This window comes from Dryas octopetala, chromosome 3 (genome assembly GCF_963921425.1).
Source record: "Dryas octopetala chromosome 3, drDryOcto1.1, whole genome shotgun sequence".
Taxonomy (NCBI): Eukaryota; Viridiplantae; Streptophyta; class Magnoliopsida; order Rosales; family Rosaceae; genus Dryas; species Dryas octopetala.
In genome coordinates, this window is record NC_141368.1 from 1,840,028 (window position 1) to 1,860,658 (window position 20,631).

The window sequence follows — 20,631 nt, forward strand, 5'->3', positions numbered from 1 at the left end:
TAGTAATATAGGCGAGAAATAATGACTTATCAATTTTTAACGTTCCGTATGAGGATTTTAAGGGTCGTTTTAAACTCATAAGTTTGTCAGATAGAAGATGTGGTGTCTGTTCACTTCAAATTCCACCTTGCTTATAGACCTCTCCAGACTCCGCACTCTTACACCTATTCTGTCTCTCTCTCTCTCTGTCTGAACCTCAGCCAACTAGCCAAGTACTTCCATGGCGGTGGGACTCTTCGCCGCCACAACCCCCAAACCCTTTCGTCTCGTCCAATCCTCATACCTCCTCCCAAAACCCAACCCAACCGTCTTCTTCCCACCTTCAAATCTCTGCCACCAGAAGACAGCCCAATACAGGACTCGAAGGAAGCTATGCTTCACGGTCTATGTAGTCATGGAGGACCAAAAACAGAGTACCCGTGTCGAGAGTTTCACAGAAAAGGGCCCAGATACTGATAATCCTCAGATCCCACCAGTAATTCCATCAGTGCGTGTGGTTGAGAGGTTGGCCAGGAAGAAATCGGAGAGGTTCACTTATCTTGTTGCTGCTGTGATGTCTAGCTTTGGGGTTACTTCCTTGGCTGTCATGGCCGTTTATTACAGATTTTACTGGCAAATGGAGGTACTTTCTCTGCCTCTATAAACCTCAAAATTCACAAAATTTTGTCTTTCTCTGGTTGAGTTGTTGAATTGAGTGTTTTTTTTGTGTAGGGTGGGAATGTGCCTTTGTCTGAAATGTTGGGTACATTTGCTCTATCTGTTGGTGCTGCTGTAAGTTCACTGAGACTGACTGTACCTGAATTGGGGAAAATTTGTAAAATGGATTTGGAAGTTTGTGTTCTGGAAGCTGCTAAATCGATTTGGGTACTCTATATTTTCAGGTGGGTATGGAGTTTTGGGCAAGATGGGCTCACAAAGCTCTCTGGCACGCTTCCTTATGGCATATGCACGAGGTTTGCTTCAAACTCTGCTACTCTTTGTAATCTGTTTTTATGCCAACAAAATTTAGAGTTTGGGTTTTTGTTTCTTTTCATTTCTTGGGGAAGCAGCTAAGTATGAGAACTTAAGAAACATGAAAAGATTGAGTTTTCATTTTAAATTTTTATCCCTTTCTTTCATTCTCAGTAACGAATCAGTGTTTGATTGCTGAGATGAACTTTAATTGCAGTCCCACCACCGACCCAGAGAAGGTCCATTCGAGCTTAACGATGTATTTGCCATAATCAACGCTGGCCCAGCTATAGCCCTCCTCTCTTATGGTTTCTTCCACAAAGGCCATGTTCCTGGCCTTTGTTTTGGTGCTGTAAGTCTCTCTTTCAATATCTTTATGAATCCGAGTTTATTCCTTAATCAATGGCTTTAATCATAATTAACTGCTGGGGATCATAATATATCTTTTTCTTAAAAATATATTACTAAAGGGACCTTTGGAACTTCCACTATTGACATATTGACCTTGAACAGGGACTTGGAATTACAGTGTTTGGCATAGCGTATATGTTTGTCCACGATGGTCTGGTTCACAAAAGATTCCCAGTGGGTCCCATAGCCAACGTGCCCTATTTCAGAAAGGTTGCTGCAGCTCATCAGGTAAATATCACCAGATTATATATAACATGACTGTACACTATAATATACATAATGATTCTTAATTATATATATATTTAGTCTCATAATTCTATTTAACTATGAATTTGTCCCTAACCGAATCTAACTGTCAAGATTTTGTTTTATTTGGATGTTTTGGCTTCAGCTCCACCACTCAGACAAATTCGAGGGTGTTCCATATGGTTTGTTTCTGGGACCAAAGGTTGGTCTACCATTCTTTAATATCTAATTAATCAAATTAATTTTGTCTTGGACTTCCAAACATGTATATTTTTTAGCCAGGAGTTGAATCAAATTAATCATATTTTGTGTGTGGTGTGGTGCAGGAACTGGAAGAAGTGGGGGGACTAGAAGAGTTGGAAAAGGAGATAGAAAGGAGAATCAAAGCATACAATGGCTCATGACTAAATTATTAAGTAGTTGATGGATACCCCATTTCCATTTCCTCTTGGGTTAAAATTTTCAGTGTAGGAAAGTGGTAGAGATAAAATTAAATACTTTTGTGGTCATTTGTGTCTTACATGGTGGAAAAACAGAGCTAGCAAGTATGAGACTCAAGCTTATTCCAGTTCTGTATGTGTGCCAAAATTATGTACTAGGGAGCTAGAGGGTTTTCAATGAGAAAAAGGGTATGTATTTTGGGTATGGGGATTTGTATCTCCCACTTAGTCTTGTACCATCAAAGTGCTAGCAACTTTTTGTCATGTACAGAAGTTTTAAAAGCCTCAAGATTAGTGAAGAAGGAGGTATTTTCAATGCTATATGTGGTGGCCAAAAGTTTTTATTTTTATTTTCATTGGGTCAAAAGGCCAAGATCATATATTATAATTTTAAAAGCTATCATTTTCACCGACGTTCAAATGCCAATTTTATAGCGTGTAATTTTTACGGTACATGAATCATGAGTATGAAGACTAGGGAGTTGACTGGCCATCGCTGTTGCCCAAACATATTTTGTAAACTTGTATAGTTGTATGCACAAAGTTTGACTAGTAGATTGGTGTTTTGTTGAGCATTAATCAAATAGCTTGCAATCGTTTGGAGAAATTCTTATATACAACCTTTCTCCTAAAAAATTAATCGCATGATTATTATGTCCAAGAATGATTATTGTGTTTGATGAAATGCCTGAAAGAAAAGGCTATGACAAGGTCTGATCATTTAATGGATATACTTGTGATCCAAAAATCTATTAAAAAAAAAAAAAAGAATCTGGTAAAAGGTTGTGACATGAAATAAAGTAGGTAATCAGATAAACACAGATTGTTTATATCCAATATTGAGAAGCCATGTGTAGTAATAGAAGTGTAGAGGTAACCCCAAACAAGTTTTGTGGGGCTGACTCAACCAAATAATGAACTAATGGTGCTCTGTTCCCTCATCAACCTACCGCCCCATTTTGTTTGTTTGGTCATCGACTCATGCACTACGTGTGGACGGTGTGGCTTACTGGCTACCATCCCAAATTCCCAATCCGACTCACCTCCCAACCCAACTTCTCCTTCTCCAATATAAAAACGCAACCCTAGACTCCTAGTGGCTCATGCACTTTACAATATTGCAATTTCCAATTTCCAATTTCCAATAGATTAGGACCTCCACTTTCCATGTTTAGTTTAGTCATTAGTGGGAGGGTTTACGCTTACATTTGAGCTTCCCAATACCTGTCAAAATTTGACAAGGGAGGCCTACTTCAACTTGAACAGGTCCAAAGCACCAACTTTTATCTATTGTGAGCATATTCTATAGTGCTTCCGACATCACATTGTCCTTTTGATAAATCAATTATTTTCATTTTGATATTGACCTGAAGCCCCAAAAAGGGAAATTAAAATAAATAAAAAAAGTCCACCGAAATGGTGAATTGGTGATGTATGGTTCCAATAAAGATGAATGCTTACTGTCTGGATAGTTGACTTCCAATTAGGAGAGAGATCAAGAAACGTATACCCGTAGGATCGAGCCTAAACTTAATCATTACTCTTCAACTTAATCATGTTTAAGTAAACTAGATCAATCCAAGCCCAAACTTGAAGGAATTCCGATTGAGTTTTGGCATGTCTAAATTAATCAGGTTGGTTTCAACTAATGTAATTGTTATGAGGTGAAGGGGATTACAGTTTAGGTAGGTAGAGAGTTAATTATACTTACACTCTTTAAGATTTATCGTCTTTTCACATACACTCTTTGGGGTTTCAATAATTACACATACACCCCCTGAGGTTTCAAAACTGTTGCATATAACCTCCTACAAGAGAAATAAATAAATAAATAAAAAAGAAAATATTTGATTGAGGTTGGATTTTACACCTTGAGTAATCTTATTAGGCCATTTAACCCCTTAGAATGCTTTTTTGCATAATTTCTCATCATTTTTCGTTTCACTATAAGGAGTTATATGCAACAGTTTTGAAACCTCATGGGGTGTATGTGTAATTATTGAAACTTTAGGGGGTGTATGTAAAAAGACAATAAATCTCAGGGAGTGTAAGTGTAATTAACTCGTAGGTATAAGTATTTTGCTAGTTGTTACTCACGTGGCTTCATATCATTGGTGCTTCTCTTTTGTCTGTTTTTTCTTCTATCATTTTTATACATCAACGTTATGCATACAAGCCATGAAGGTGTGTGGGATTTTGGAATTGGGCCCATGTTGGTCATTTGGTCTCCCATTTCCTTTGTTTTGATTTATGAAAAAAGGTTTCGAATTCTTGGCAAGCTACGTGTGGCTAGAAGGATTGAATAATTCATTTCATTTTATGATTATTGTTCAATAACATGTTGAAGTGAGGATGCCAATTACCAAGTCAGTGTTCTTTATTAAAATCGGCTTTTGTTTCTGTCCATTTTCATCAGTTGGGTACGTTTGACAAAACGTAAAAAAGAAGATCAGTGGGGTACGCTTGAAAATTTAAATTCACATATAATTAAATAATTTGTTTGAAAAAGAGAGGATAATTTTAAATTTAGAAATATTTAAACAAAATTTCAAAACATTCGCATTGCCTTTCTCTAATAAATGAGAGCTAATCTGTGGCCAAAATCAGACCAAACAAAAAATGACCAAAAGAAAAGGAATGAGGACAATTAAAGATTCTTTCCTCTGTAATCTGTATGTTAAAAAAGTATCGGGCCTCATTGGACAACAACTCCACTCTTATTGGTATAAAATTATTGGGCCTTATGAGGCCAGGTTAGTCCTTGAGTAAGTGTTACCAAACTATTGGGCCTTATCTCTAGCACCATCTTCGGCCCATTTTATACAGTTACCCGTGTCTCTGATCCAACTTCAAAGCCGCCATTTACCGGGAAAATCACAGTATTACACACAATGGAATTCCCGGCAATATCTGTGTCCAAAACCCTCCATTTTCCCGCGAATTTTACTGGGAAACTAAACATTCACTTTCAGATTTTCCTCAGGAAGACATCTGTCAAGTGCAAAAGCAATCGCATTGGAAAATCCGTGCAAGCATTGAGTGAAAACAGTAATAGCATCTCAATCTCAACGACGTTCACGGACGAGAGAGATAGAGTGTTCGACAGTTTGAGCAGTGAAAAGGGGTGGATTCACTTTGTGGGAATTGGAGGTTGTGGGTTGTCTGCGCTGGCCATGCTTGCACTCAAACAGGTAAACCCTTGGTTGAACCCCAAATTCTCTGTTTGGTTGCTTGGCAAATGGTGTAAAATGATAGAAAATGAAGGAAGATAAAAGAACCCTTTATAGGTCTTTCGTTGTCGTCAGATTTGAAATATTAGAGTGTCATCTGGCTTGAGTCTCAATTGTTAATGTCAATGAGTGTGAGATTATTGAAAACTGGACTATTTCTAGGTTTCTTGAAATTTGATAATTTTTTTTTGTTTCCGAGTAGGGTTATGAGGTTAGTGGCTCGGATATTGTATGGAGTAGCTTCATGGATGGGCTACAGGAAGCAGGGGCATTTTTGCATATAGGTCATTCGGTGACAAATATGCAAAGGAACAGTGCCTCAAGATTACCTGATGCCATTGTTGTTTCAAGTGCTATTCCCCAAAACAATGTGGAGATTTTGTATGCGAAGTCTGTTGGAGTATCCATGTGAGGACATCTCTGTTCACTTTGGAATTTGGGGCTACAGCCTACAGTGTTGGAACTACTTTTGGCTTATGATTTTATAAAACTGAAAATTGCTTCAATTTTTTCTAGTAGAAACTTTAATAGGAATTTCCAAATTACTCCAGTTTAGTGTTTGTTTATCCAAGCATGCTACATTGGTTGTCTGCTCGATTTCTTATTGTAACCTCTTTCTTCTACAGCTACAAGAGAGACTATTGGTTAGGAAAGCTGACACAGAACTACAATCTCATTGCTGTAAGCGGTAGCCATGGTAAGTATTTTTATAAGGTATTCTCCTCATCAATCATAGTTATGGGTAGCTTAACACTGTCTACAATCTATCTGGTGCCTCATATAACTATTGCTTGATTGGGTTTTAACTTTTTATGAATGTAGGACAATGGATTCTGGGTTTAGTTATGAATTTAATCGATAAAATGAATACCATGTATAAGATCAACTTTCTTTTGTAGTTTTATTGGAAACACCTAAAATTGTGAAATTTTTGTACCTGTATGATGATTTCAGATAGTTGTTTTTCATATAGTTCTACTGATCAACTGATTAGATTTACACATTGTTCTCTCCATTAATTGTTTATTGTTATTTGCTTATCTAGTTGCCAATAAATACATGGTTGGTTTTCTTTTTCTTTTGCTTCAGCCTTCAGCCTTCAGTACAGTGAAATGTGATGGTTTATATGCTTGGATTGTGATCTTTTGGAAGAAATTAAGCTAGCATGCCTCATATCAAATCCTGAAACTGATACTATAATAATGATAATTGTGATTCACTTGTAGTGAAATATAAGTTACTATGTTACCTTATCTTTCTTAATGCATATAAATGATAATAATTAATACTTATAGGAAAGAGTACAACTGCAAGTATGATTGCTTATGTTCTAAAAGCCATGGGTGATGATCTTACAGCAGTAGTTGGAGCACATGTGCCACAGGTATCATTTTTCTATGCAGCTTTAAAAGAAAAGATGAATTTTGTAGATGCAATATGTAAAGTGTCTCTTTCTTGTATTGTCCATTTGCCCATATTTGAATCCGTAGTTTCCTCCATTTCTTTGAATTAGCATTTGCAATAAAGTCTTTTGATTGTCTATTAGTAGTTGATCAAAACTGTCCTTTGCAGTTCTCAGGAGGAAACATTATCTTGGGTGGTAGTCAAAACTTTGTGCTGGAGGTATACTTTTTGTGGTCATGGTTCTGCAGCAATGAATAACAATCTTCTTATCAGTAGGAATAAATGATAATTTGTTGTTAAGTTTTTACCAGTTAATACTTTATTTCTCTTCTCTCTAAGAAACCATCAACTTAATATTTATAAAGATTGTAGCTTTACACACATTCTTCTGTTTGTAGTAGGCTGATGAATATGATGGTTGCTTCCTAGGACTATCACCTTATATAGCTGTTGTAACAAATCTGGACTGGGAGCATGTTGATATTTTTCAAAATGAGGACGCAGTAAAAGCTACTTTCAGAAACTTCCTGAACCTAATCAGGGTGGGCGGACATCTCATTTTATGTGGGGATAGGTACATTTCTCTACTATTTAGTAGCATATTGCATTCTTGGTCCAGAAGATAAGTTCAAGTGGTAGGAATTCCTGGAAGCTTTGTCTGCATACCGTTTTTCATGTACCAAGAAAGATAATAACATCTGCCTAAGTCATGCATCATATATCTGAGCTGCTCCAAATTTATTTGTTTGTCCTTATAGTTGCTTAACTCTCAACTTGATGTAATAAAACTAATATGGTTCTTTGCGTGAATCAGTTTGGTTTGGTCTATTTGGTAGCTCTTGCGTGCTAATGCATTTTGGATCACCATATAGCCTACAAATGTCATTTTAGTTTGTTGTATATTCTAATTAAAAACTTTCCATTTTCAACAGTCAAGGTGCATGTTCCTTGCTGACTGATGGAAAGCAAGCAATTGGATCGGATAATGATAGTGGTCTAATGTCAATTCCATTGGAAAAATGTTGTGATGGCTACAAAATAACAACGTATGGAATCACAAGTTCTAATGAATGGAATGCATCATCAATTAGGCCAAATTTAAAGGGTGGTAGTGATTATACACTGGTATGTAAAGATGGTCTATTATCATCCCCCTTGTAATTTAAATGTTTTGTTGACAACTAACTTTGGGTTGTACATATAGGTTTTGACTCCTGAATCAAGTACTTATACTCTATCTTTTGCTGTTGTGCACCTATATTTTGTTTCTTCTGGCAAAATGATGTATGAAACTTAACTGCATAGTTTCTTCCCTATTTCATCTCTGCCTTCCTTCTAATCTCCTGCAGTGTCATTGGGGACGTTCAGTGGCAGACATCAGTCTACAGATTCCAGGAGTTCATAATGTCCTCAATTCACTGGCAGTGAGTGGCACACCATACTTATAATGTTTCATATTACATTGAAACCTTTGGCTTTTTTATAAGCAACAATTTCTTCCCATTTGTAAGCCTAGCATATGGACTTTGTTAGGTGATTTTTGTTTTTTTTTTTTCTGGTGAACAAGCTTGTAACAAAAATTAGATTAGGTGGATTGGATTTTCATTTCGTATTAGTGGCATTTCTCTAATTAGTAAGATTGAACATATTGAAGGCTGGTAATTCATTCAATAATTATTTCATCTAATCTTGCTGCATTGTGCAGGTTATTGCCACTGTGATAGCATTGTTCAGTGACCAAAGTCAAATTAATGATACAATTAATTGTGTGAGGTTGCATTTAAGCAATTTTATAGGCATTTCGAGACGTTTTGAGATGATTGGAACAATATATGGATGCCACATATATGATGACTATGCTCATCATCCAACAGAAGTTAGTGCAGTTATTCAAGCTGCACGCCAGAGGTTCCCTATCAAGTCTCTTTTGGTTGTATTTCAGCCTCATACTTACAGGTATTCACAAAAAATGAGAACAATGCAGAGTTTCTTTCACAACGGTTTCTAGTATCATTAGCATGATGCATATAATTGTGCTGGACTGATTTATGATAAGATTTGCAGTCGTTTAGCAGCATTGAAAGATGACTTTGCCAATGCCCTCTGTGATGCAGATCAAGTTGTAGTTACAGAGGTAAATCGTCTTGGCACATGGTCTTTGCATTATCTAATAGCCAAAGGCCCACAAGTGATTTGCAGTCATTTTTGTCAGGTTTATGCTGCTAGAGAAACAGATGTTCAGAATGTTGGTGGAAGGGAGTTAGCTGCTTCCATAATTGGCCCACCATCTGAATACATCTCTTCTCTGGTAAGTTTTAAGTTTCTTTAGGTAGCACAGGATCCATTTTGGCGAATCCTTTGCTGTAAAAGTTTTACCAACTTTGGAAACAAAAGGATACAATAATGTCTGAAAGAGCATGGAAACCTGACTTCAAAAACTAAAAATTGCATATCGGGATCAAATGAAAAAACCAATGCTTGAAATGGTTACCTAGGAAGATTTCTGGTAACTGGCTATCATATGCATTGCTGGATTAATTTGATGATTGTTGAATATAATAAAATTTGGTGGCTTTACAGGGTGATGTGGTAGATAAGTTAGTATTTCAGATATCCAAGAACCCTCATCTTGATATTGTTGTTTTAACACTCGGAGCAGGTACTCAATCTTTATATCAATATTCTCGTATCATTTTATGGTCCATATAAAAAGGGACAATTTTGAAATAAAACTTACGAGCCCAATAATTATTGTATTTATTCAGGTGATATAACAACTGTAGGCCCAAAACTGCTCCATGAATTGCGAAGAAGATTACAAGTAAACTCCTAGCTTGCTCCCACTGATTCTGCTTTTGCATTGGTTCATTAAATTTGGAAATTCAGGTCTTTGATGTTTCAGTGACAGTCACTGAACCAAATACCCCAAACTGGAGACAGAAAGTATAGTCACCCCAGTGGTTTGCATGCCGTGGATTTGGTTAGACGGAGGTGCAACTACAGGAAAAGAAAGTAATTGTTGAGATGGTTTGGAGGGAAACAAAGCTTCATCTTGGCTGAAAGAGATTACCAACTAATGGAAATATACAGTAAAGTTCCCATTCACAGAAGGACCCTACTGTGAAAGTTTCTAGCAGATGAAAATGGCATTTCGGACTTCAGGTTTTTGTTTCTTGTCACAAGAACTTTGTGGTGAAGGGATGGAGAAGCCCACTGATAACAGTGACTGGGTATAAAGTTAAGCTTTCGTCTGGTTGCAAACTCCATACCATGTAAACATCTCTGTAGTTATGTTGTATCGTGTGAACAAGGAAGAAGGTTGAAAAGAAATCCATTTTTTGCCGCATCTTATTTATTGTCTTTAGTTTTAACATGATGAATTCTTAATACATTAGTACCACTTTCACAGATCACAGGAAAAGAAATGAGAGGTCAATGCCAAATTCATCAAATGATACTGTAAAGATAAGACATGATGAACTTTTGAATCCACAAAATTCAAGAGACAGGTACCAATTCTCCTTGTTTCTCAATGGAGTAAATACAGCATATTATCCTTAAACATCCAACAGGAAATAATTGCAACAAAAAAATGAACCCAAGTTACAAGAAGCAGCTCAGCTGATCTCATCTAACAGTTACACAATTGCAATCCCTAAAACCTAATACAAGAAATCTAAATCTAGCTATCAATAGAGAAACACAACCATAGAAATGAAGAAATGCAATCTTTACTGAACCACTCTGTACACTGCTTCTCACTTCTGCAGATAAACACAAGCAAAGAATACTTGGAACCTCCATACCGCTCCAAAAATGGGGTAACTTTTTTACCCTCCAAAGAAGGAGAAAAAGCCGCGCTTCTTGGGTTCTTCTTCAACCATGACAGCCTGCATACTGTCTTGCTCCACAAGCCTCCAAGCCGCCTGCTCGAAAGCCAGTCCAGCCAATGTGGGTGGCCTATTCAGAACCAGAGGGTATCCTCTATTCGTGCTCCGAATGACCTCAGAGTCCTCCGGAATCATCCCTAGCAAAGCCAAACCCAACATCTCCTGCACGTCCAGCACCGACATCATGTCCTCGCCTTTGATCATATCAGTCCGAACCCGGTTCACCATCATCTTTATATCCCTTATCCCATCACACTCCAGTAACCCAATGACTCTGTCTGCGTCTCTCAAGCTCGTAATGTCCGGCGTGGTCACCAGCACGGCCTCATTGGCCGGCGTGATGGCGGTGATGAACCCGGCGTCGATGCCCGCCGGGCAATCGATGAGGATGAAGTCCGGCGAACCCTCTTGCCGGGCTTTCAGGGCGTCGACGACCCAAACCAAGGCTTTTCCGCCGAACCCAATTGGGAGTTTGGACCTGGGCTTGGAGATGCAGAGCAATTCGAAGTTGGACCAGCGCTTGTCCCGGACGAGAGCCTGGTCGAGCCTGCAGTCGCCGTTGAGGACCTCGACGACGGTGTAGTTGACGCGGTTCTCGAGGCCAAGGAGGAGGTCGAGGTTGCGGAGGCCGACGTCAGCGTCGATGGCGACGACGGAGAAGCCGAGGCGGGCGAGGGAGAGGCCGACATTGGCGGTGGTGGTGGTCTTGCCGACGCCGCCTTTGCCGGAGGTGATGACGACGACGCGGGGGGTCTCGCCGGACAATTCTGGCTTCCTATTCCATTGGAGGACGGAGCGGACAGTGAATGTGGGTTTTAGGGTTTTGGGGTTGTGGAAGGGTTTTAGGGCGTTTTGTCGGTTTTGGGTGGTGGTGGTGAGGAAGGAGGAGGGTTTGGGATTGACGGTGGGGAGGAGGTGAAGAGCGAGCATTGCGGCTTATTGTAGCCCTTCCAAGTTTAAAGTGTTATGGCTCATCGAAAGAAAAGGAAGAAGAAGATCATTTTGTGGAGACTGAGATTAGCGAGCTAAGAGTCAGGGACAATCCTTCCACTGCCCCATTTTTTCTTCCTTTTTAAAGTTTTTTTAGAGTCCTCTCTCATTTTTATGTTTAATAGTGGACTTTATCAACCTAAATTCTATATAATTCTAAAGACGAAATTACATGTTTGATCCATTTATTTTATACTTAGATTAAGGGCCAGTTTGGTATTACTGTGTGAGAAAACAACTATGAGGTAAAACAGCTGTGAAGTAAAGTCAGCTGTAAAGTAAAGCAGCTGAGTGTTTGGTAAAGTATGTTTCAAAAATGCTGTGAGTGCAAAAAAACAGTATCAAAGTGTTTGGTAAATGTTAATGTAAAAGTGCTGTATAATTACTAAAATAGACATGATGCTAAAAGTGTTTTTTACTTATTTGTTTGGTAAAAATAAAATGTTTTTTACTTGTTTTTTAAATTTTTGGCTACAAATTTTTATTAGCATTAATTTTTCTAAGAACAACATTATTAAATAAGTATCTGTATTATTTTTTTAGGTATATTATAATTTTAATCGTGCAAATAAAATATTATAATTAATTATCACAATATAAAATATAACTAACAATGAATATATTTTTTAATTTAAAATAAACAAATTAAAAAATATAGAAATCAATGAGGATATTATGGGTAAAATAAAATATTCATTGTTGCTGTGATTCACTGCAGCTTTCAAAAGCACCTAGAAACCTGCTTTCTGTTTTTGTTGTGGGGAGTTGAGAATTGTAGGAAAAAGCAGTTTTTAATTTTTTTACCAAACACCAAAACTGCTGTAGATGATTGAGAATTGTCATCCACAGCAGCTTTTGAGTCTTCCACCGCAATCCCAAACGGGGTCTAATTTTGTTTTTCGATCTTTTTTAAGTTTTATTTTGATCCAATAATTATTTCACTTGTTCAATAAAGGTCCAGTTCAAAATTTCAGTTTTGGAGTTTATAATTTTAAATCCTTTTGGGTTATGTTTTCTTCAATTATAATTGAAGTATAAGTTGTATTTCATCATTTCTTAGTCATAGGAACTAATTTTGAGTATTAAAATCAAAGAGAATTGAAGTTGAATGAAGTTTGAAAAATCTGAAAAAAATTTTGAAAAAAATTGGCTATTTTGAGTACCCTATTTTATGATTAATTATCTTGAGTTTTAGAACTTCGATTTGAATGATCTTTATATCGTTGTAAAGAGGAGATGCATATCTTTAAAGCAAATATATGTTTGTTGAATTTGGGTGAGATTTGATAGAGTAAAAGATGAGCCAAATTTAAGAAAATAAATCTGAATCTTTATTGAATAAGTGAAATAATTAGTAGATCAAAACAGAACTTAAAAAATATCATAGACCAAATTAAACTAATTATAAAATAAGTGAACTAAATATGTAATTTCCTTTAATTCTAAATTTGTATCATTGCTAATTTTTTAAATCTAACTATCTAAGCACAAATGAAAAAGTAACTAGACAAATAAAGAGAGGTCTTCAAAAATAATACAAACCAGTACACTTTATAGTTTTTTTTGTTGAGCTTTCCAATCCTCAACGTAAGTTTCGAACAATGTGAACTGAGTTGATTTAATTATAAAATGAGTGAATTCATCATTAGCCTTTTTATATAAATTCATTTAAGTGTTTAGTGGGTGTTTAAAACATTTAATAATGTTAGAGAGACCACATTTGAATACTATATGTGTGTTATATTGTCATATCTCTCTAAAGTAAGACTCACTTACATCTATTGGCAAGATGGTACATGTGGTACTGATTTCCCTAACATTACCCTTAGATCATCAAGCCTAGTATTATCATTCTCAATTTAGAAATTAAAATTACCAATTAGTTTTTTTGTGTACAAATTACAATGGAGTGCCAACGCCCACCAATAGCAAAGAGGCTACAAATGGCCTGAGGCCTTGAGCAATCCGGGGGATAGGAGAAGATGATGAGTCCTAGATCCATCTGGAGGCCCAGGTTCGCCATTCCAAGTACAAACTCTCTACATCACAGTTTTACCTCTTTACTCTTGTAGCTATTCCACACCGTTAGATCTACAGACAAGAGTTTGTAGATCTATAATCTGGACCGTCAAATAAAGAGCTAGAAAAACAGTTTTTTGGAGGAAAATAAGTGACAGCATAGATGTAGATGATAGAGGCTGCCTGCCCCAACCCCAACCCAATCTAAAAGAGCAAAGAAAAGTCACTCTAGATCAACTCGGGCCATCTTTTCGCCACGTGTCGCCCACCCATTCGTAATTTACACGATTACCCCTTCACTTCCTCTATGTGGTCGGTGATTTCTCTGTTATGAAATTTTCACTTTCTTTTCTTACACAACACAACTTCGTTTCTCTGGATCCAAACGCTTCCAAGCTCTTCCAATTTCGACTTTCACCGGATGACTTGCAGAGCTCGACGAGGTCCTTTCTTCTACCTTTCATTCCAACCTGGTCTGTTCTCTCTCTTCTCTCTCTCTCTCTCACTCATCATCGTCATCTTTAATTTCGTTTATCTATGTTGGTATTGAATTATCGATTTTTGGTTTAGATTTGTGTGTTTAGCTCAATGGGTATTTGGATCTGATACTATATTTTTAATTGAAGTGTTTCATACTGCCGGAATTTGATGTCTCCGTCTCTGGGTTGATTAGATCACACGGTTATACGTATAGGTTGCTATGAACTGTTGTAACTGTCAATTTTTTGTGCGGATCCATTTGGGGAATTATGAATTTGAACAAAAGAGATATTGATACCACCATATGCTTGGTGGACGAGAAAATTGTTTGGAAGTTCGATTGATGGTTTGAAATTGAGCCCAATTCTGTTTTGGGTTTATGTTCTCTTCTGCCCCAGTTATTGAATTGAGTGAGAATTCATTCCTCGGTTTAGTATGATTTTATCATCATAGAATTTGACGGAAGATTGAATTGATTTAGAGTTGACTCATTGGCTATATCTTGATTGTTCGTACCCTTTACTCTGGGACCTCTGGTTCAGAGCTTTATCACTACCAAGTATCAGTTGTATACCCTACAGATCTTTGAAATGGTTGTTAACTCATTGTTTGTTAAACGATTTTAAATTTAACATGCCTTTGAGGTGTGTGATGATGTTGTTGAGGTCCAATTTTAGGTTACATAGACCTCTTTCCTGGAAAGTTTGTCTTCCCTTTAAATTATGACAGTGGGGGTTAGGGATATGAGGGGGAGTTATTTCTGAAATGTGTTGTTTGTGTTTTATAGCATGTCTGCATGTGTGTTTAACTTTCATGGCACTACACTGTGTTCTTGGTCATGATTCAGGGATCTTCTCTTTTATTGCGGTTGTGAAAGTCTCTTAGGCTGTGATCTTGGTGTTGTGTGTGTGTTTGTTGTTTCTTTGCATAATGGCACACATGGCTATATTTTGATTTCCTTTTTATTTGAGCTAGTCACAGAATTGGATTTATGATCTCCAATTAGGTTGAAGATAGTTTTACAGAAATAACTCCCATATTGTTAGTCTAGGATAGTCTCTTCAGTTGAGTTCTTAGGGGTGCTACTGTGCTAGTGGTGTTGTCTAATATGGCTGTTAGATATTTTCACTAGACTGGGGTTGCACATATGTTCGCGTGTTGAACATATTTGTTTATTTATTTGTTTTATTTTTCTATGTTTATTTAAATTTTATTGAGGTAGAAATTTGGTTTCACTCTATGTTGACTCTCTTTACTCTCTCTGCAGTAGGGAAGGCCATGTGAGATGCTCTAAACATATTGTTAGTATTGCTTTTGCAATTGGTATTGGATGATCAGTTCTTTTGGCATGCTCAACATGGGTAAATGCAAGGGTTGTGGGAAATTAGGGAGAATGATGCCAAGGGGTGGATCTGTGAGTGCGTATCAGTTTGCCCTTCTGTTGTCTCCTGTTGTTTCCGTTTGGGATTGCATCGTTCGCAAAATGAGGTATTCCTACAGACCTGAGTGGGTGTAGTTGTCAGGATTATAGTATTATATCAGTTTTCAACAAGAAAATTAATTAAAATTTATTTAGTAAAGAAAAGTAAGAGAACACAGTTATAGGGAAATGTATACTCTTTAGAGGAATTTTCAAAACAAGTTAAACAAAGGCAACTTTTTAGAGGTTAATCTGAATGGATAACTTGGAGTGTAATAAAGTGCAACCTGTTGTGAGAAAAGTTAAAAAGAAGCAGGTGAAGGACGAGTTGGATCGTCAAAAACAGGCTGAGAAAAAGAAGAGGCGTTTGGAGAAAGCCCTTGCTACTTCAGCAGCCATCATTTCTGAACTAGAAAAGAAAAAACAGAAGAAGAAAGAAGAGCAACAGAGGCTTGATGAAGAGGGCGCTGCAATTGCCGAGGCGGTTGCGCTGCATGTTCTACTTGGTGAAGACTCAGATGAAACATGTGAAATTGTTCTGAACAAAGATCAAGTGTTCAATCCTTGGGATTGTCCTGGCAATATTGACCTTCTTATGGGTGGGACGAGGACATGCTTTCCTTATCAGGACTCTGCAAAGTGTTCACTTGAAGGGATTGGGTGGGTTTCTAATGCTTATAGATCGGGATGCAAGTGGAGTGGTTTGGGGAACAATGAATGGTCGATCTCATCTGGTCCTTATGGTGAGGAAGCAGGTTGGGGGACTAAAGGGTTTGCCGCTGGTCTCATCGCAGCGCAGGCTGTTTCATCTCTCCAGATTGCAGAGGATGCACATGAAGGCACAATTGTGCTCGATGGAATGCTAAGACGGTAGATGGACATTTCAGTCAAATTGTCATGTTACTGGAAGAAGCCTTTGGCTGTATTTCAATAATTATGTTCTGTATATAATTTCGCGAATGTGTTCTTGTTATCTATCAGATACGCCTTACCTTCTTCAGCTTGAAGAATGTTGCAGTGTGATGCTCTGACGTTTTCTTCTTATATTCTCTTTTAGAGGCGGCTATATTTTGACGTGCAGTGATAGTTTATGACTTTGAGACATCAGTTGAGTCATCTTTGTGATGTTTTCTTCCAAGTTGTATCAAATCTAGTATAGTTGAACATCGTGATATTGTGACTTATGAATATCCTTGTTTTCATTATTTAATATGATTTCAATGCGATTGAGGTTTGAATGTTTGATAATGATTTGTTAAATTGGATGAATTTCTTACTGCTGATTCCGTTTTTGAACAGTTCTAATGGGCTTCACCAGTTGGGCTTAGTTTATTTTCCGGTCCTAACTTTTGGGCTTTGGCTACTTTCCGGCCCAATTCTTTTGGGATTCGGTTATTTTCCAGCACTTTTAACCTTTTTAAAAGTATTTGCCAACAGCTTCTGGTTTCTAATTTCTCGACTTTCACCTCAATAATTACTTTGGCTTCACTTGGAAGAACTGTGATTCGCTTCCTTTCTAACCGACATATTGGCTTAAAGTACCATGGGAATCGATAATAAATTGGTCAAATTATAGGGAACATTTTTCCGAACTCTGAAACCATCAATCAATCATGTAATAAAGCAACTAGAAGCTAGACAATCAATTCAATATATTTCAGTTTTTTGGGGCAGAATTCAGTTCAACAATAAAAGAAATTTTCCATTGGTACACAATGAATAACAACCATCAATGGCCTTTGCACGGATTTAACTAGTACACATGGCAAATGTGTTCTCGGAACTACAACCTCAGGTATTATGCCATGGAAGAGTATTCTGCCGCAGCGGTGACTCGGCATCTCATTGCTTGTGCTGCCCAAGTGACGTCCTATTCCTTATTCTGAAATTCTGAACTACTAGATGGTTTTGCTCCTGTAGTGATTAGGTTCTTAAACCAAGCCGCTTGAAACCTAGGAGACCCTCCTCTGTTTGAATTTCCAGGAGACTCGGGAGCAGCTAAGGCATTATTAGTAACACCCGCAAGGAAACGATATGCAACTTTGCTAGCTGATACAATTTCTGTCTTGGCTTGTCTCAACTGCAACAACCCAAGAAAAATCTCAGACTTATATGCACTGAAACAACCAAAAGAATATATAAAATTTAGCATAAGTAATGATAATCCACAATTCATTTAGTTATGCACACTAACATTAAAGAGCAGCCAACAAGTTCAAGGCCAAACAGAAAACAAAATATAGGCCACACCCGATTGCAGGCAATTTGAACATAATGGCAATCCACATTTCAAGAAATTGGGCAAAGTATAAAAGCAAACCCAACTAGAAGTTCAAGGCCAAAAAAGAAATAGTAGGCCACACTAAGATTGTAGGTAATTTCAAATTAGAAACATAAATAATGGAAGTCTGGGCACGGGACTCATGTGGATATGTTTAAGAATAAATCTGCTGCACATCCAACTACAATTTTCCCTTTCCCAGAGAAGATATATAAGGCCCAAGCACAACTAAGGTTGGTGTTTGCAATCACAAGCTTGAGAAATTGCATCAATCTGTTCACTAACCACATGCATTGATAAGCACTGAATACTAGAGTTAAATCATGTATGCCAAGTAATAATGGGTATGAAATTTAAAAAAAACAATTTATAAAAGAGGACCCTATGAAAATGATATGCATTGAGGAGCATAAATGACTTCGAACGTAAAGCTATTGTTCAGGGAGATTATGACAATTGTGCATTCAGCATAAAATAACTCACCCGTATTGCTGTGTTTCCGGCAACTTCCATGGCAGCATCACCAGCATGGGCAAAACGATTAACCCAACCTGTGAAAGAAGTTATAAGAATACATGCCACATAGTAATTTACAAGAGTCCATTTTCAAATGCAAAGGCACAGTCCAAAACACTAAGATCATAACTCCACAACTTAACCTTAAAAGCAGAAGTGAGATGATAATTATAAGTACCAAATCCCCAGCCCCTCCCCCCTTAACACACACAAAGAGAACATGCTACATAGTAATTTGCAAGAGTCCATTTTCATTGAATTTGTTCTTTTATAGGAACAAAACTTGATATAAAATTAACTACATGTCCCATTACTATTTCTACAGAGAGAGAGAGAGAGAGAGATTTCATGCTTGAAATGAACCATGTAGGTTCAAGTACATTATCAAATATGTAGTTGACTAGGGAGCAAGGCACATGCATGCATCTTGGTAGTATATTTTCCAAGACAAGGCACATGTGTACGGATGAAATTCTAATAGGACAGACTTTTCAAACATGAAATTAATAAAGAAATAAAAAAGGGCTCATGCATAACATGAGCTAAACATTAACGGAAATGCCACAAAACAAATACGGTTAAAGAGGACATTAAAAAAACATTAATTAGTGATTGGTAAAATTCGTTCCGCTCTCCAAAGGTTAGCTACAAAAACCGTCTTCAGCACTCCTTACTCATCAAGTACAGAAGAAACTATCAACCTTTTTCACAATTGTGTAAACCAACCAAAATTAGGACCAAAGAACAACCGACTTGCATATCAACAGCTAATCCACCAAACAAAAGGAAGTCACTCTAACACAATTAATGAAACCCATCTATCAGAATATCTCAATAGTAACATACACCCCCTATCAGGCAATTGACTTGGACAGGAACAAATCACTGGCCCTAGTACTTATGGTTGGTCAAGGAATCACTCAGTAACACAGCATAGGCATTTAAGCTTGAGAATGGCTAGAAAACTATAAAATCTCACAATATTACCTGGAAGCTTTGGCACCCCAAGCCTTTCACAGAACACATCGCAAAAGTGATTGCAGTTTTTTGCTAACAGGTCATACGAACACCCAGGCCACTCTCTACTGAGTTCCCTCAAGATTTGATTAACGTCGAAGATTGAACAATTTGTTGTTCCAAGGACAATGCATTCACGATACGTGTACATTGGATTTTTTCCAGAAGGGCAGCTAAAAACACCACTTCCTTGTTCACAGAACCCAAACGACCATTCATCATCTCCATAAACCTATCATACATAGCATAAACAATCCGATTAGATCTTTGTGGTGATACAGAAGATACCAAATGAGCAAAGAGCCACACTCTAGTTATTCTCCGTAAAAGTATCATTGCAGCGCTTCTTGGCTGACAATGAAAATTCAACAAAAAGGTTCTATCAAAAAGGATTCCACTTCCATCATACTGAGAATTATCAATTTAGGCCAACTTAAAGCAGTAAATTGAAAATTTATATAAGAAGAACTTAATCATAAGGGTAAACTCAAAACAACGCCTATGTACTTAAAAATTCAAAGATCAAATCTACTATCACTAAATTGCAAAATTTCATTATTCAGATATAATCTCCATCAGAGATGCCCAATAAATTTAATCAAATCAGAAACTAAATAACAACACAAACCCTAGATATTCAATGTTTGTCAATACTACAGGTCATTTCTGCAATATAAGAGCAACTAGAATCAAAGTCAAAATTTCCAACTGCATAAACCAAAAGATAAAAAACGCTAGATCTTTCTCCAAATTCACACCAATCCATAATCACACCAGCCAACTAACAATTACATCTGTGCTTTCAGATTACATACATATATGTTCATGCGTGACAGTGTGCGTGTGTACGCATGAGAGAGAGAGAGAGAGAGAGAGAGAGAGAGAGAGAGAACCTGTACGGCACTGTGGAAGATACCGCCGAGGCCAATACCGTCCTTAAAGATCTTGTTGATCTGAACAATGGTGCTGTTCGTTTTATCGGATCCACTATTAGTAACATCATATATATGTAGTACCACCTCCGTCATCTTCTTCGCGAAAAACCCTAACCCTAACCCTCTCTCCCTCTCAATTCAAATAAGAAACCCTAACCCTCTCCTTCTCTTTCCCTCTCCAAAATGAAATGATTCACTTCAATAAAAAAAGAAAACTCCGCCACTTTTCGCTGCCTCGGCGATTACGATTTTATATCTGAATATTCTCGCCTCGATTTGCTCAATTTCTCTGATTTTCTCTCTCTTTTCTTTACTTTTCTTGCTAATTCTTGAATTCAGAGAGAAAGGAACTGTGTGTTTGTGACTTTGTGTGTTGAAGCAAAATTCAGAATCGGGTTGTA

At 37.3% G+C, this 20,631-nt stretch overlaps 5 protein-coding genes and 1 long non-coding RNA gene across 8 annotated transcripts; 4 read left to right on the forward strand and 2 right to left on the reverse strand.

Annotated features, from left to right (window-relative positions):
- The first annotated feature begins 81 nt into the window (after positions 1–81).
- On the forward strand, positions 82–2,461 carry LOC147289362 (beta-carotene hydroxylase 2, chloroplastic-like). The gene is made up of 7 exons (XM_086235152.1): positions 82–622; positions 712–771; positions 882–953; positions 1,169–1,303; positions 1,465–1,590; positions 1,754–1,810; positions 1,935–2,461. Exons 1-7 carry the CDS (start codon positions 221–223, stop codon positions 2,010–2,012), a joined length of 930 nt encoding a protein of 309 aa, XP_086091278.1. The 5' UTR covers positions 82–220; the 3' UTR covers positions 2,013–2,461.
- A 2,475-nt stretch (positions 2,462–4,936) lies between these two features.
- Positions 4,937–10,585, forward strand: LOC147289363 (uncharacterized). Of its 3 annotated transcripts, XR_015121418.1 has the most exons (15): positions 4,940–5,239; positions 5,481–5,686; positions 5,905–5,975; positions 6,574–6,662; positions 6,851–6,901; positions 7,084–7,256; positions 7,615–7,807; positions 8,032–8,106; positions 8,388–8,638; positions 8,747–8,816; positions 8,895–8,990; positions 9,263–9,341; positions 9,448–10,000; positions 10,092–10,191; positions 10,453–10,585. XR_015121418.1 is itself a non-coding variant. In XM_086238409.1 (14 exons), exons 1-14 carry the CDS (start codon positions 5,222–5,224, stop codon positions 9,585–9,587), a joined length of 1,431 nt encoding a protein of 476 aa, XP_086094535.1. In that variant the 5' UTR covers positions 5,093–5,221; the 3' UTR covers positions 9,588–10,027. The 3 variants fall into 3 exon arrangements, 2 of the variants coding, with proteins under 2 accessions (XP_086094536.1, XP_086094535.1); XM_086238409.1 differs by lacking the exons at positions 10,092–10,191; positions 10,453–10,585 and having other exon boundaries at positions 5,093–5,239; positions 9,448–9,503; positions 9,585–10,027; XM_086238410.1 differs by lacking the exons at positions 10,092–10,191; positions 10,453–10,585 and having other exon boundaries at positions 4,937–5,239; positions 9,448–10,027.
- On the reverse strand, positions 10,198–11,672 carry MIND (septum site-determining protein (MIND)). The gene has a single exon (XM_086238411.1). It carries the CDS (start codon positions 11,500–11,502, stop codon positions 10,513–10,515), a length of 990 nt encoding a protein of 329 aa, XP_086094537.1. The 5' UTR covers positions 11,503–11,672; the 3' UTR covers positions 10,198–10,512.
- Positions 11,673–13,585: 1,913 nt separating this feature from the next.
- On the forward strand, positions 13,586–15,552 carry LOC147289365 (uncharacterized). Its single transcript, XR_015121179.1, has 2 exons — positions 13,586–14,054; positions 15,329–15,552. It is a non-coding gene; the product is annotated as an uncharacterized LOC147289365 (long non-coding RNA).
- Positions 15,553–15,579: 27 nt separating this feature from the next.
- Positions 15,580–16,705, forward strand: LOC147289366 (uncharacterized). Its single transcript, XM_086236628.1, has one exon. It carries the CDS (start codon positions 15,738–15,740, stop codon positions 16,353–16,355), a length of 618 nt encoding a protein of 205 aa, XP_086092754.1. The 5' UTR covers positions 15,580–15,737; the 3' UTR covers positions 16,356–16,705.
- Positions 16,706–17,116: 411 nt separating this feature from the next.
- LOC147289367 (uncharacterized) lies at positions 17,117–20,631 on the reverse strand. Its single transcript, XM_086236575.1, has 4 exons — positions 20,189–20,631; positions 19,266–19,527; positions 18,246–18,313; positions 17,117–17,561 (listed from the first exon to the last, which is right to left on the reverse strand). Exons 1-4 carry the CDS (start codon positions 20,321–20,323, stop codon positions 17,352–17,354), a joined length of 675 nt encoding a protein of 224 aa, XP_086092701.1. The 5' UTR covers positions 20,324–20,631; the 3' UTR covers positions 17,117–17,351.

Excerpts from the sequence above, each read along its gene's own strand:
- LOC147289362 (XM_086235152.1), top strand. The coding sequence starts at position 221 with ATGGCGGTGGGACTCTTCGCCGCCACAACCCCCAAACCCTTTCGTCTC. Across the intron at positions 623-711 it reads GATTTTACTGGCAAATGGAG|GGTGGGAATGTGCCTTTGTC; the intron begins GTACTTTCTCTG and ends TTTTTTGTGTAG. Across the intron at positions 1,811-1,934 it reads GTTTGTTTCTGGGACCAAAG|GAACTGGAAGAAGTGGGGGG; the intron begins GTTGGTCTACCA and ends GGTGTGGTGCAG.
- LOC147289363 (XM_086238410.1), top strand. The coding sequence starts at position 4,940 with ATGGAATTCCCGGCAATATCTGTGTCCAAAACCCTCCATTTTCCCGCG. Across the intron at positions 6,902-7,083 it reads GTCAAAACTTTGTGCTGGAG|GCTGATGAATATGATGGTTG; the intron begins GTATACTTTTTG and ends TGTTTGTAGTAG. Across the intron at positions 8,107-8,387 it reads ATGTCCTCAATTCACTGGCA|GTTATTGCCACTGTGATAGC; the intron begins GTGAGTGGCACA and ends TGCATTGTGCAG.
- MIND (XM_086238411.1), bottom strand. The coding sequence starts at position 11,502 with ATGCTCGCTCTTCACCTCCTCCCCACCGTCAATCCCAAACCCTCCTCC.
- LOC147289366 (XM_086236628.1), top strand. The coding sequence starts at position 15,738 with ATGGATAACTTGGAGTGTAATAAAGTGCAACCTGTTGTGAGAAAAGTT.
- LOC147289367 (XM_086236575.1), bottom strand. The coding sequence starts at position 20,323 with ATGACGGAGGTGGTACTACATATATATGATGTTACTAATAGTGGATCC. Across the intron at positions 19,528-20,188 it reads TCTTCCACAGTGCCGTACAG|GTTTATGGAGATGATGAATG; the intron begins GTTCTCTCTCTC and ends TATGTATGATAG. Across the intron at positions 17,562-18,245 it reads CCGGAAACACAGCAATACGG|TTGAGACAAGCCAAGACAGA; the intron begins GTGAGTTATTTT and ends GGGTTGTTGCAG.